At 48.9% G+C, this 13200-nt stretch overlaps 2 protein-coding genes across 3 annotated transcripts in view; both read right to left on the bottom strand.

The window, feature by feature from the left end:
* Positions 1-8116: 8116 nt before the first annotated feature.
* LOC115843192 (protein FAM209-like) lies at positions 8117-9561 on the bottom strand. Its single transcript, XM_060285604.1, has 2 exons — positions 9313-9561; positions 8117-8380 (listed from the first exon to the last, which is right to left on the bottom strand). Exons 1-2 carry the CDS (start codon positions 9559-9561, stop codon positions 8117-8119), a joined length of 513 nt encoding a protein of 170 aa, XP_060141587.1.
* Positions 9562-11952: 2391 nt separating this feature from the next.
* RTF2 (replication termination factor 2) overlaps positions 11953-13200 on the bottom strand; it is a 40003-nt gene continuing 38755 nt past the window's right edge. The window contains exon 9 of one of the 2 annotated variants that reach the window (XM_030839154.2): positions 11953-12593. In XM_030839154.2, coding sequence (XP_030695014.1) covers positions 12415-12593 — 179 coding nt within the window. In that variant the 3' untranslated portion in view covers positions 11953-12414. The remainder of the gene's footprint in view (positions 12594-13200) is intronic. The other variant, XM_030839155.2, reaches the window with a different exon arrangement.

Genomic DNA, 13200 nt, shown 5'->3' with positions numbered 1-13200 from the left:
CTTCCATACCGTTCTGCACAGTGGCTGCACCATTTTACAGTCTCTTTCTCGAGAGCAGCCTCTAAGGTGTGTGAGGTGGGTCTCCCTGTGGTCCACGTTCGCTCATCCCTGTATCCTCTGCACCCACTGCCATGTCCGCACAGTGAGATGCTCCTGAGTCCTGGTTGAATGATGGACAGATAAATGACGGAAGGAAGGATGAGTGAGTGGATGGGAGAGGGTGTTTCTGGAAGAACGAAGCGGCCGGAAGGCACTGGTCCGAGTGAGAGGCAAAGCTCCTGCAGCATCTGCCTGATGTCTAAGTCCACACACGGCGGGGAGGAAACGTACTGAGCAGACTCGCGGGCTCTTCAAGTTGAAGGAACCCGGAGGTTTGCCCAGTAAAGGCAAGCGCTTTCCTGAGGGCGCCAGGAGTGACCTCAGGGCTGGGGAGGCCTCCCTCTCGCCTGCACGGGCAGCGAGGGTCTGCTGGGAGGAGCGGGGGCTGCTCAGGGCAGCGAGGGTCTGCTGGGAGGAGCGGGGGGTGCTCAGGGTGAGACCAGGCTCTGCCCTCAGGAGCTCAGAGCCTCCCCTTTGCCTCCAGGGTGCTCCATCTCCCGGGTCACCACCCTCGGGCAGGTCCCCGCTGGGCCCCCTCCCCTGGGTGTCCCTGACACCTAGAGAACGGAAGACAGGAGAGCCTGGGCCGCAGCGGGTCCTCCCACAGCCACTGCCCCCTCCTCTCCATCACATTTCCTTTTTATGGGTTTTCAAAATGGAAGGGAATCTAATTTCTTCTCCTCCTGGGGTAACGTGCTAGAGGTGTCTTCATGTCCGCACCGTGGCTGAGAAGGGCTCGGGGCACCGGGAAAGGGAACTTTTGAAGCGGCAGACTCACGACTCATGCGATATAAGACGATCATGTGTCAGAAACGTGACTCAACTCATTGGTTAAGGAGGGGCCAGTAGGACGGTACAGCAGGTTCAGAGGAGGCTTCAAAGGACCGGAAGCCGACGGGAGGACAGACAGACAGAGAGCTGCACAACTAACTGCGTCCCTTACATGAGATCCACCTGCATTTTGATAAACACCGAGGCTTCGTGTATTACCCATTTTCTACAGTTTACAGAATTGTTAAGTGGCCCAAAGACAATGGAAGGCAGAGGTCACACAGCAGGGCCCCTGAAAGGTGCTCGTCTCCCACAGGAAGCCTCATCTCCCCCCACCTGTCGTCCCCATATCCCCCACCCCCAAGGGCCCCTGAGAACAGAGACCGACAAAGCCCAGATCAGGTGTGGCCGGGGCTGGGCCGTTTGGAGACACCTGGGGGATGGGTGCATCTCTGTCCGGGGAGTGGGGGAAGGAGGGTTTCCACAGTCTCCCCACAGCCCTCATCTCTTTAGGAGGGAAACTCGAGTCCTGCCGGTGGCCTGCGAGGCACCCGCTCCTTGTGTCCCACCTCATCTCCTCCCTCACTCGGCCCAAGCATGGGACCCCCAGCAGCTCGCCTTGAGGCCTGGCGCTCCTGCCTCAGGGCCTTTGCACTTCCTCTTCCCACGTCCTCTTCATCTCCTCGTGGGTCCTCAGGGCTGACTCCCTCCAGTAAGGGCTTCTCAGCAACCCTTCCCCGACCACACTAAGATCCTAAACAACCATTCACTCACTGACCCCCAAACCCTGCTCCCCTTCCTTGTTTTACCTTTCTCTGTAGTACATGGGCCCACCTGACAGCCTACATGTTGGACTATGTACGTGTTTCTTGTCTCTCCCCCAGTGGAATGCAAGCTCTGTGCCTGCAAGATGTTTGTTTCTTTTTATCTCCTCATGCCCAGAGCCTGGAACAGTGCTTAGAACAAATACTTGACTGAATGAGTGAATAATCAAACGACAAATGTTCATTGTTAACACAAAGTAATGTTTTCATTACTACCAGTACAATGAATGCTAGTTGCTAACTGGGATACAAGTGTTATGACAGCTACTACTTCAACTCACACGTGACTGTTATCGAGGGCCCTTGAAAACGAAATCTTCGGGAAGCAAGAGCGCTGTTCCCTGTGACGGGCTTTGTCTGCCACCTAGTGGAAATCTTCGGTAACTGCAAGCCATGCAAAGCGTTCTAAGACCGGCGTTTCGGGCAGCTGAAACGCTGTGTTGGCATCCCTGATGAGAACGCGACTCAGCACCACCCTTCTGGAGGGAAATTTAGCAATGCCTAACAAAACCACACATGCGTTCACCCTTCTCCCCACCAAACCCACTCCTAGGAACCTACCCTGAAGATACATCTCCAACACCACAGCACAAGGTTATTCACTGCATCATTATTTGTCATTTCAAACTCCTGGAAGCTACCTGAATGTCCGCATATAAGACAGGGGCTGGACAAACACAATGGCGCACTCTGCAGCGGGGAAAAAAGAATGAGAAAGACCCCCTAAGAGCCACTTCGAAGGGATTTCCAAGAACCTTCTGTTAAGTGGAAAAAGCAAAGCCCCAAAGAATTTGGAAAGCTTGCTGTCCTTCACGTCGGAAAGAAGGGGTATAAGAAAATACACACGCATCTGTTCGTTTGTGCAAGAGAAAGGAAGGACAAAACAGAAACTAAGGGGCTGATCACGTCACTACAGGGCTTCGTGGAGGGCAGGAGGGTGTGGGATCCGGGTAGCCGGGATGAGGAAAGAGCGGCAGTTCCCTGGGTGTATCTTCTTCTAAATCTTTGACTCTTACTGGAAGCCAAAACATGCATTTCCCATGTGACCCAGCGACCGCAACCCGGGGCATTTATACCAGAAAGATGAAAATGCGTGTTCATGTAAAAACCTGCACACGATTCTTTGTAGCAGCTCTGTAATTATAACCGAAACCTACAAGAGACCAAAACTTCCCCCACACGGCAGGCAGAGGGTTCCATGGACTCAGCAGCAGACAGGCACGAAGTGCTGGCACATGAGACTACCTGGATAGATCTGAAGGGCCTTATGTCGGGTGAAAGAAGCCAGCCTCACAGGTCACACACTGTAGGGGACTTCCCTGGCGGTCCAGTGGTTAAGACTCTGAGCTCCCAATGTAGGGGGCTCGGGTTCGATCCCTGGTCGGGGAACTAGATAGATCCTGCACGCCGCAACTAAGAGCCTGCATGCTGCAACTAAGGAGCTTGCGTGCCACAACTAAGAACCGGCGCAGCTAAATAAATACATAAATATTTTTAAAAAGTAAAAGGTCACACACTGTATGATTTCATTCACATAAACATTCTTGTAAGGACAAAACACATAGAGATTGGGGACTTCCCTGGTGGCGGAGTGGTTAAGAATCCACCTGCCAACGCAGGGGACACGGGTTCAAACCCTGGTCCGGGAAGATCCCACATGCGTGGAGCAACTAAGCCCACGAGGCATGACTACTGAAGCCTGCGTGGCTAGAGCCCGTGCTCCACAACAAGGGAAGCCACTGCAATGAGAAGCCCACGCACCACAATGAAGAGCAGCCCGCGCTCGCTGCAACTAGAGAAAGCCCGCGCGGAGCAATGAAGACCCAACACAGCCAAAAATAAATATAAAATAATAAACAAAATTTTAAAAACATCACAGAGATGGAAACTGATTGGTGGTTGCCAGGAGTTGGGGGTCTCTGCTGGGATGGTGGAGTGGTGGGTCCACGCCTCCACACCCGGGATAAAACAACACAGAACTCCCCACACACATTGTCGCAATGTCAGTCTCCTGGTTTTGTGACTGTACTCAAGTAAGATGTAACCGCTGGGGAAAACCAATGCGGAAAACTAGACCAAGCGTCTAAGGAGATACTCTGCTACTTTGCAACTTCCTGTGAATCTACAAATTTCAAGATAAAATGTTAGAGAATATGATTAGGGCCAAACAAACATGCTGGGGTGGGGGGAGGTTTGGTCCCTGAGCCAACACTTTGTAACCTCTGGTTTCCAGGAGCAGGGTAGCCCTGTTCGTGACCCTCTGCCAGTATTTCCTTTGGTCCCATTCCCCTGGTTCAGAGGCTGGTGACTAGGCCAGAGGGAGCGTGGATGTGTCATCCAAAGCATCAGAAAGAGCGGATGGAAAGAGTGTGTGTGTGTGTGTGTGTGTGTGTGTGTGTGTGTGTGTGTCTGTATTGATTTTCTACTGCTGTGTAATAAACTACCACAAAGCCACTTAGTGGCTTCACACTACACACATTTATTTTCTCACAGTTTCTGTGGGTTGGGAGTCTATGTTCTGGTAGGTGGCCTCATATGCTCAGGGTCTCACCAGACTGGGATCCCTTCTCTCGGGGGCCTCTTCCAGGTTACTGGTTGCTGGTAGAGCCCATGTCCTTGCAGTTGTATGGCTGAGATTCCGGGTTTCTTTTCTAGCTGTTCACTGGGGACCATTCTTGGATCCTGAAGGCTGCCCTCACGTCTCCGCCCCACGACCCATCACCTCGCGTATGGCAGTGGCCCCCTCAGGCCCCCAGGAGAGGGGTCTTGTCTAGGAATTCTGCCAACCACCCGAGTGAACCTCCTCGGACAGAGACAGCAGGTGTAGACAACTACAGCGATCCAGCGGCTACGATTTGCTGAGTCACTGCGGAGTGTGGTAACAGTGGGGTTTGAGCTGACCCTGGAACAACAGAGCCGAGCAGCTTTGTGGAGCTCTGGCTTCTCCACCTATATCTAATGCATTTTTGCCTGAAAATATTGCATGAAATGGACTGGGGTGAGGAAACACTGTTTTCCAGGCAACACCGAGGTCTGCAAAGCTCTGTGTTAGGGCGAGGCAAAGACCCGGGACGCTATTTTATGGGAATTGCTAAATCCAATTGTACAGCAGATTTCGTTCTCATTTATGTCCTCAATCGACTTGCTATAAGGCATTTTGATGTTCTGCTCTTTCTTAGGATTCCCTTCATTAGCTGGTAGTGACCTGGACAAAAGTAGACACAAAAATATGATATGAAATTACATTTTTGCCCATCAGACAAAGAGGGGCTATTTGTGAAGGTTATTGAATACACTGGTTCTCGATGAACACCTTTTCTGGTTGTTAACATATAAATAAGATTAGCATAAACTAGGATTGGCAAACTTTTCCTGTAAAGGGCTAGTTAGTAAATATTTTCAGCTTTGGGGCCAAAATGGTTTCTGTGCAGTAATTCAACTCTGCCACAGAGCACAAAAGCAACCATAGGCAATATGTACATGGGTACAGCTGTGTTCCGATAAAAATTTATTTATGGTCACTGTGTAATTTTTCGGTTTTTTTTTTGGCCTCACCCCGTGGCTTGCCGATCTTAGTTCCCTGACCAGGGATCGAACCCAGGCCCTCGGCAGTGAAAGTGCAGAGTCCTAACCACTGGACCGCCAGGGAATTCCCGAATTTCATGTAATTTTCATGTCATGAAATACAATTCATCATTTGATTTTTTTCAACCATTTAAAAGTATAAAAACCATTATTAGCTCATGGGCTGCACAAAAACCGGCCGTGGGCTGATCCGGCCCATGAGCCACGGTTTGGCAACCTTTACATTATCTCTATTCTAATCTAAAATGTGCCCCATGTTGACATCACAGGTTAAAACCAAAGTCTTTTTTCCTTATCTGCATTTCTTCAGAATGTGCTGTGAAAATAACTCACATAGTCCCATTTGCTTGAAAACACCCAGAAAGAGAACAGAAGGCACAAAGGAGGCGTCTCAGCTCCTTCCAGTTTTTCCACATCCTGGAAGTTGAAGTTTCGGCAAAAAGTAAAGGGTTCAGGGACCACTTTTCAAAGGTAGCGTCACAGTTACGAGAGGGGAAGAGATGGCCGGCTCTGATCTGAGGTCTCTTCCCGAACACGTATGTGCGACTGACCCTGAGGACTGTGCTCCGACGATGAGGATGAACTCTTTGAACTCTTTATGGCTGGGAAGGAAGGTGATGGAGAGTCAAGCCCACTTTAATTTGGACTGAAGTGGAAATAAGGGAATTTCCATGGTCTCGCATAGCTGACGTCTCTGCCCAGGTCTGCACCTGCAGGTCTCTCTTTTTTGTTTTTTAAGATGTTTTTTGATGTGGACCATTTTTTTTAAAGCCTTTATTGAATTTGTTACAATATTGCTTCTGCTTATGTTTTGTTTTTTTGCCACTAGGCGCATGTGGGATCTTAGCTCCCTGACCAGGGATCAAACCCGCACCCCCTGCATTGGAAGGCGAAGTCTTAACCCCTGGACTGCCAGGGAAGTCCCTGCATGTCTCTAAAACTACCAGGCTGGCCTAGATTAGAGGTCATGAGCTAACAGAACAGCCTGGAGTAAGTGTAGTTTCCATTAGCCATACAAACATGCCCAAATACCCATATTTTAAATAAGTATTATAAAGAATATTCATATTGACCAATTTGGGAACCCCTGGTTAGCTCATCTATATCTGAATTACATTAAAACATGGTTTGATTCTCCATTTCTCTGAATCCACTTAGACACATGTAACTGTTAGTTTTGTAGTAGAAAAGTCAATGCATGGGACCCATGAGACAGAATGAATAAGATGACTTTTCTGGTGGTAAGAAAATGAAATGATTCTAGAATCCACCATCCCCTTGACACACACACCTCCTAACAATAATTTTTTATTTTATTTCATTTTAAAACCTATAAAGTTGTCCTTTGTAATATAATAAATCATAAAGATAAAAAAACGTTCTGTCTTTTGCAAAAATAGCTACTGTAAAGATAGTTATTAAGAAAATAATATCAGCATCTTACCACAAATTTCCCAAAAGCCTTATTCTACAAGGGCCATGGCACAGTGGCCAAGAATGTCACCCTACACTAATGCCTCTGTCCATGCACTTCTCACCACCCTCCACTCTAGAGGAAGTGAGGAAGGCAAGAACAAAACAATAACTGCTGTAAATGCTGGAGAGGGTGTGGAGGAAAGGGAACCCTCTTGCATTGTTGGTGGGAATGTAAATTGATACAGCCGCTATGGAGAACAGTACGGAGGTTCCTTAAAAAACTAAAAGTAGAACTACCATATGACCCAGCCATCCCACTACTGGGCATAAACCCAGAGAAAACCATAATTCAAAAAGAGTCATGTACCAAAATGTTCATTGCAGCTCTATTTACAATAGCCCGCAGATGGAGACAACCTGAGTGCCCATCATCGGATGAATGGATAAAGACGATGTGGCACATATATACAATGGAATATTACTCAGCCATAAAAAGAAATGATAATGAGCTATTTGTTGTTTTTGTTTTTGTTTTTTGCAGTACGTGGGCCTCTCACTGTTGTGGCCTCTCCCGTTGCGGAGCACAGGCTCCGGACGCGCAGGCTCAGTGGCCATGGCTCACGGGCCCAGCCGCTCCGCGGCATGTGGGATCTTCCCGGACCGGGGCACGAACCCGTGTCCCCTGCATCGGCAGGCGGACTCTCAACCACTGCACCACCAGGGAAGCCCGAAATTGAGCTATTTGTAATGAGGTGGATAGACCTAGAGTCTGTCATACAGAGTGCAGTAAGTCAAAAAGAGAAAGACAAATACCGTATGGTAACACATATATATGGAATTTAAGGGAAAAAAAATGTCATGAAGAAGCTAGGGGTAAGACAGGAATAAAGACACAGACCTACTAGAGAATGGACTTGAAGATATGGGGAGGAGGAAGGGTAAGCTGGGACAAAGCGAGAGAGTGGCATGGACATATATACACTACCAAACGTAAAATAGATAGCTAGTGGGAAGCAGCCGCATAGCACAGGGAGATCAGCTCGGTGCTTTGTGACCGCCTGGAGGGGTGGGATAGGGAGGGTGGGAGGGAGGGAGATGCAGGAGGGAAGAGATATGGGAACATACGTATATGTATAACTGATTCACTTTGTTATAAAGCAGAAACTAACACACCATTGTAAAGCAATTATACTCCAATAAAGATGTAAAAACAAACAAACAAACAAACAAACAAAAAACAACAGTTAAACAAAACAATAACTGCTATGGCTACTGGTCTCACACTTTTTTCAAGGTTAAAAAAAGAGAAAGGAAAAAGGCCCCAAATTCGAGAATTCTTTTTCTTCAGAATAGTTTTACTAGTTTGCCTATGGTTTGTAAACACTCAGATTTTTCTCTCCTACTCTGACACACAAATCCACTCACTCGGAGTCTTCTTCTCCCCATATCTCATATATTGTAATATTATTGTGTGGGGCTGCAGGCATCTCTGAGTTGAGAAGCTTGAGGTTACCGCCTGTTGCCATGGCGGCTTTCAGATTCTGCACCTTGGACATGAATTTCACAAGGTCCATCTCGAGCTGGGTTAGGATATTGAATGCATGGTCTTCGCTGGGGGAAGCATTTTGATTTTTCTTTGTTGGAGAGCGTAATGAATAGCCTCGAAGGGCCGGAGGATTCTTCTGCTCCTGTCAAGAAAGATATTCGGGGTGAATAATACTGTTGATGTTGCTGGTTTTGACACAATTCTAAGAGAGCTGGGCTCACCTAAGAGAAGTTGGCTCTAGCATTGATCTAGCCCAGGGATTGGCAAACGATGGCCAAATCTGGCCCACCAGCTTTTCTTGTTAATAAAGTCTTATTGGAACACAGCCAGGCTCGTTCATTTGCATACTGTCTACGGCTGCTTTCATGCTCAAACAGCAGAGTTGAGTCCTTGCAACACAGACTGAATGGGCTGCACAGCTGAAAATATCAACTATCTGGCCTTTTACAGAAAAGGTTTGCCAACCCCTGCTCCCATCAGTTTGGACACAGAATCCTGAAGCGGGGGGTTTGTCCAGGAGCGAACATGCTGCCGTGTTTCTCTCCCTTCCTCTTCTCAGAGCTGTTCAGCCACTTTATGGACAGGCTGTTACCTCTTTACACCTCTGATGCTTTATGACAGGTCTTTTCCTTTACCTGGGAAATGATACCATTTCCATTCAGTTCAGCAACTTGTAATGACTCAAACGCTAGGGAAATTAAAAATCAGGGGCAGTGAGTCTGCCTCCATAACTAATGTTGACCTGAAACACGCCAAGTTCTTGAATCTATCCTCAATTTGAAACATCTGATTTAACAGGATAAATATTGAGCCAAGGCTTTAGTTGCCCAGTAAACAGAAGGTGGTCTTCAACTATGAGTCCCCACCTCTGTGAGTTAAGATCTCCCATCCTCCCTAAGGACACGTCGGGAAATGAGTTAGCCAATGTTTCTCAGGACCAGAAGTAGGTACTCTGTATTCATACTCGTTGTACTTAACCGTCTTGCCTGTAACAACCAGAGTACGTGTTCCTCTGAGTCTAAGCTTTCTGCGGTGGAATCAACGTGGTGTGAAATACGGAGCCATCCTTACCTTACCCGTCTCACTATCTCCTCGAAACTTTAGCATCACATACAGCACGACAACAAAGAAAGGCCAGAGCCACTTGCTCGCAAGCCAGCCTTGGGCGTGCTCTGGGAGACTCTGCCGAATTCGAAAGCGCGCTCCGCAAGGCGCCTTCTCCTGGGGTTCTCTGGCTTTATCTCTCAGAGAAGAAAACGTAAAGGCATAGCCGCAGGAGAGGCACAGAGGAAAGAACAAGAACCATTTCAGTGTCCGCATGGTGAGCAGAGATGGGGGACAAAGTGGCTCATGGTGGGTTGGTCTGCCCTTGCACCCGGAGACTGGGAACCAGGGCTGGGCTGGGCGGTTGGTGATGTCACAAAGGCCCTGAACCAGAACCAGCTCTGGCCAATGTGATGACTTCAGGGCAGAGGATAAAGAGGCTCGCAGGGGTTGCCTGGGAGTAGGGCTTAAAGGGAAATAGCGAAATTTCCAGAGGGCAATAAAAAGAGAGGCGGGGGAGTGATAGAAGGCCATCTCCTTGCCACTATGTTCTTTCTGACCCTCATGCTCTACTGGGAGAGTCCATCTATTTTTGTTTTTCTATTTGTTGACTGCAGACGCTGTGGTGAGCAGAGCAGCCCAGGCATGTGTCCCTGTGGAGCTGAGAGCCTAGTGGGAAAGAAAGATATTAAACCAGAGGCTAAAAAAAAAACAACCAAAAAAACAGAGGCTACAGACTAGGAGCCACTGATGTATTTTGGCCTACATTGTTTCTGAAAATGATTATTTGCCAATATTTAAATGTCGGTGGGGGGAGGGCTTCATTTAAAAAGGCCAGATTTCAAAGGAAACTAAGTTTCCTTTGAAAAGTATGGACCATCTGGTAACACGGGGGCCCCTCTCTGCTGGAGTTGAGTAGCAACCGCCCCTCTAGGTGGCCATGTTTTCTCCACAGTCCCCACCACTCCCTATCGCCTCACAGTTACACTCATTGACTTCACCTGAGTGTGCAATGCCTGAGTTAATTAAGAGTATCATTTATTTCATTAAAATTGTGATAAGGCTGGGCTTCCCTGGTGGCGCAGTGGTTGAGAGTCCGCCTGCCAATGCAGGGGACACGGGTTCGTGCCCCGGTCCGGGAAGATCCCACATGCCGCAGAGTGGCTGGGCCCGTGAGCCATGGCCGCTCAGCCTGCGCGTCCGGAGCCTGTGCTCCGCAATGGGAGAGGCCACAACAGTGAGAGGCCCGCGTACCGCAAAAAAAAAAAAAAAAAAAAAAAAAAAAAAGTTGTGATAGGGGGACTTCCCTAGTGGTCCAGTGGTTAAGACTGCACGCTCCCAATACAGAAGGCACGGGTTCAACCCCCGGTTGGGGAACTAAGATCCTGCATGCTGCACGGTGTGGCCAAAAAAGAAAAAAATAACATTTGTGATAAGAACAGAGAGCTTTAAGAGAACACAAGGGGGCAGCTCTAGGCTGGTTCAGGCAGGAAGGCTTTCCTGAAAAAGACATTCAGGTGGAACGTGTGGGATGATCAGGAGCTGGCTGGGTAAGATGGGGAAGTGGCTGACATCCAGGCAGGTGTGAAGACTCTGAGGCGAGAGGGACACAGCCTGCAGGACAACAGAGGCCGCTGCCAGGAGTACAGCCAGGGCTCAACGGCCAGTGCACTTGAAACCATCAGTTTCTAAAAATGACATGAAACAAAAAGTCCCGACTAATGGAACGCAGGGCTTGTACCTGTTCCGCTGGGTCACCTGATTCACACTTATTCCCGGGGAATAAAGCCTTCTGCTGGATATAACCAAGGGTCCATTGGGTGCCTCCCCTGTGCCTCTAACTGTGTTGAGTGATGAAGTTCTGTGAGATGGTTTGAAACCAGGAGGAGAGACGGAGAGTGGGATCCGGCGGCACAGACTGCCCTGGGGCACATCCTCCCCCAGCTTGGGGTGGGGATGTGGGGCTCCCTGCCAAGAGCATCTGTGCAGGGCTTACGGGGGCGCGAGGCCCAAGAATTGATTAGGAAATAGGCACGGCTATTATAACCAGACTTATCTGTATGTAAAGGTATATAAATGCTGATCTGGGAAAGAAAATAGATAATTTTCAGGTTTGTTCTGGAAAAGTCCACAACAGAAATTCACTGATGTTAGTGTCATTCTGATAAAACTCCTCTATATTCACAATGTCAACACGTCCTCAGGTCCAACTTCCCACCCCGCTGAGGCACAGGACCCGGGACGGAGCAGGCTGCGCTCGGCTCTCCACCCCCTCCCCAGAATCCTCCCTCTGAGGCTGCTCCCTCCCGCCTCCGACCTTCCTCCCCCAGCTCCTTTGCCTGCTTTTTCATGGAAACCAGGGCCCTGGATCTGGTATAAAGAACCATCTGAATGATACAACTGTCTCCAGAAAGGCAGTGTTGAACCTGGATGTTCCTGATTCTTAGTCTCATAGGAGAATTTCATTAATTATTCACTTCAATACACTTTATGGATAAGATACACCAATTTTATGCACAGTTTCCCCCTTTTATAATCTTCTGCTGAGAGAGAAAGTGGAATTGACATGATGTCATAGAACTACAATCGCTATCAGTGCAATGGCTGCAATTTTCTTACTCAACGTTCGGGGAAGAAAGGAGAAAAATACAGAGATGAGAACAAGAGCAGACTTTAGACTTACTTTATTTTCGTACGAAATCATCGGGTGCCAACTAAACCTCCTCTCTCATCAAGGCGATCAGCAAGGAAGCCCCCTCAGTCTCCTCCCTGGCGCCAAGACGACCCCTCCTACAGCCCACAGCCCTGCAGGCGGAATGCACTTCAAACTCGCCCTTCCTCAAGTTCGGTTTCACTTGGCTTGTTTAATTAATTAACCACCGCGAGCAAAACCATAAGAGTCTGAGTCAAAATGAGCCAACCACATACCCGTGAGGAATCTGGCATCTTTAATTATTTTAAGCATAAATAGTGCGGCCAGCGTGCTTTCGGCCGTGGGCGGGTCCACGCGCACTGGGGGAGGTGAGTGGAGAGGGTGACGGGGTGGGGCCGGCAGGGTCACCGAGCCCCCGTCTTGCCCTGCCACGCCGGCTCCGAGCTGTGGGGTGCGCCGAGGCCGCGCCCTGGGCCTCAGAAGCAGTAGGATGTGTGGGTGACCCAGTGGGCCGATTCCTCCTTGGAGCGCTTGGCGGAGCTGTGGGTCGTGAAAAGGGACTTGTAAGCTTCTGACTCTCCGCTGTCGGCGATGGACCTCTTCATGGCTCCACACGGAGGCTTCCCGGCTTTTCCGGAAGAGCTCCCCTGTGCTGCTGGAAAAATGAAAAGCCCAAAACTTTAAAGCTGGGACTACAGATTATTCCAGATGTCACATCCTCAAAAGTTCATTAATCCCAGGAATTTCCCTCCTGCTTTCTGGGGATGAATGTTGAAATACGTTATCTCAATTGCCAAGTCCTAAAAACAAATGAAGCTACTGTATCTAAAATCACACTCATCACGACTTGCTATATATTCTCGGCACTGGTCCCAGCTCTGGGGATGACGTACATCAGATCCCGAGGCCAGGTGGCTGAGGTGTGTGTCGGGGTACTGGAACCCATGAACACTCTGGAGGGCGATTACACCACAGGATTACACACTCCTTTATTTACCTCTTCAATCTGTGCTTTTCTTCTTTGTGAAATACTATTTTCTTTGCTAAAGGTAGTGAGTTTCCAGGCAAAGGCACTAAATTCTGGACTATGCACCAAATGGAACGGCTCTCGGTCAAGAGCAGGTGGAGGAAGGCCGGCTCGAGTGCACACGTGGTGCACAGCGAGCCCCATCCTTAAATTAGGGAACGCCTGAGTCAGGCCTCGGCGCCCCTTGTTAGCCTGGCACCAAGTGCAGACTCCACAGGAAAACTGGCATTTGTGC

Source organism: Globicephala melas, chromosome 15 (genome assembly GCF_963455315.2).
Source record: "Globicephala melas chromosome 15, mGloMel1.2, whole genome shotgun sequence".
Taxonomy (NCBI): domain Eukaryota; kingdom Metazoa; phylum Chordata; class Mammalia; order Artiodactyla; family Delphinidae; genus Globicephala; species Globicephala melas.
The sequence above is the reverse complement of the archived record's forward strand: the minus strand, read 5'-3'. Positions and strand labels throughout refer to the sequence as shown.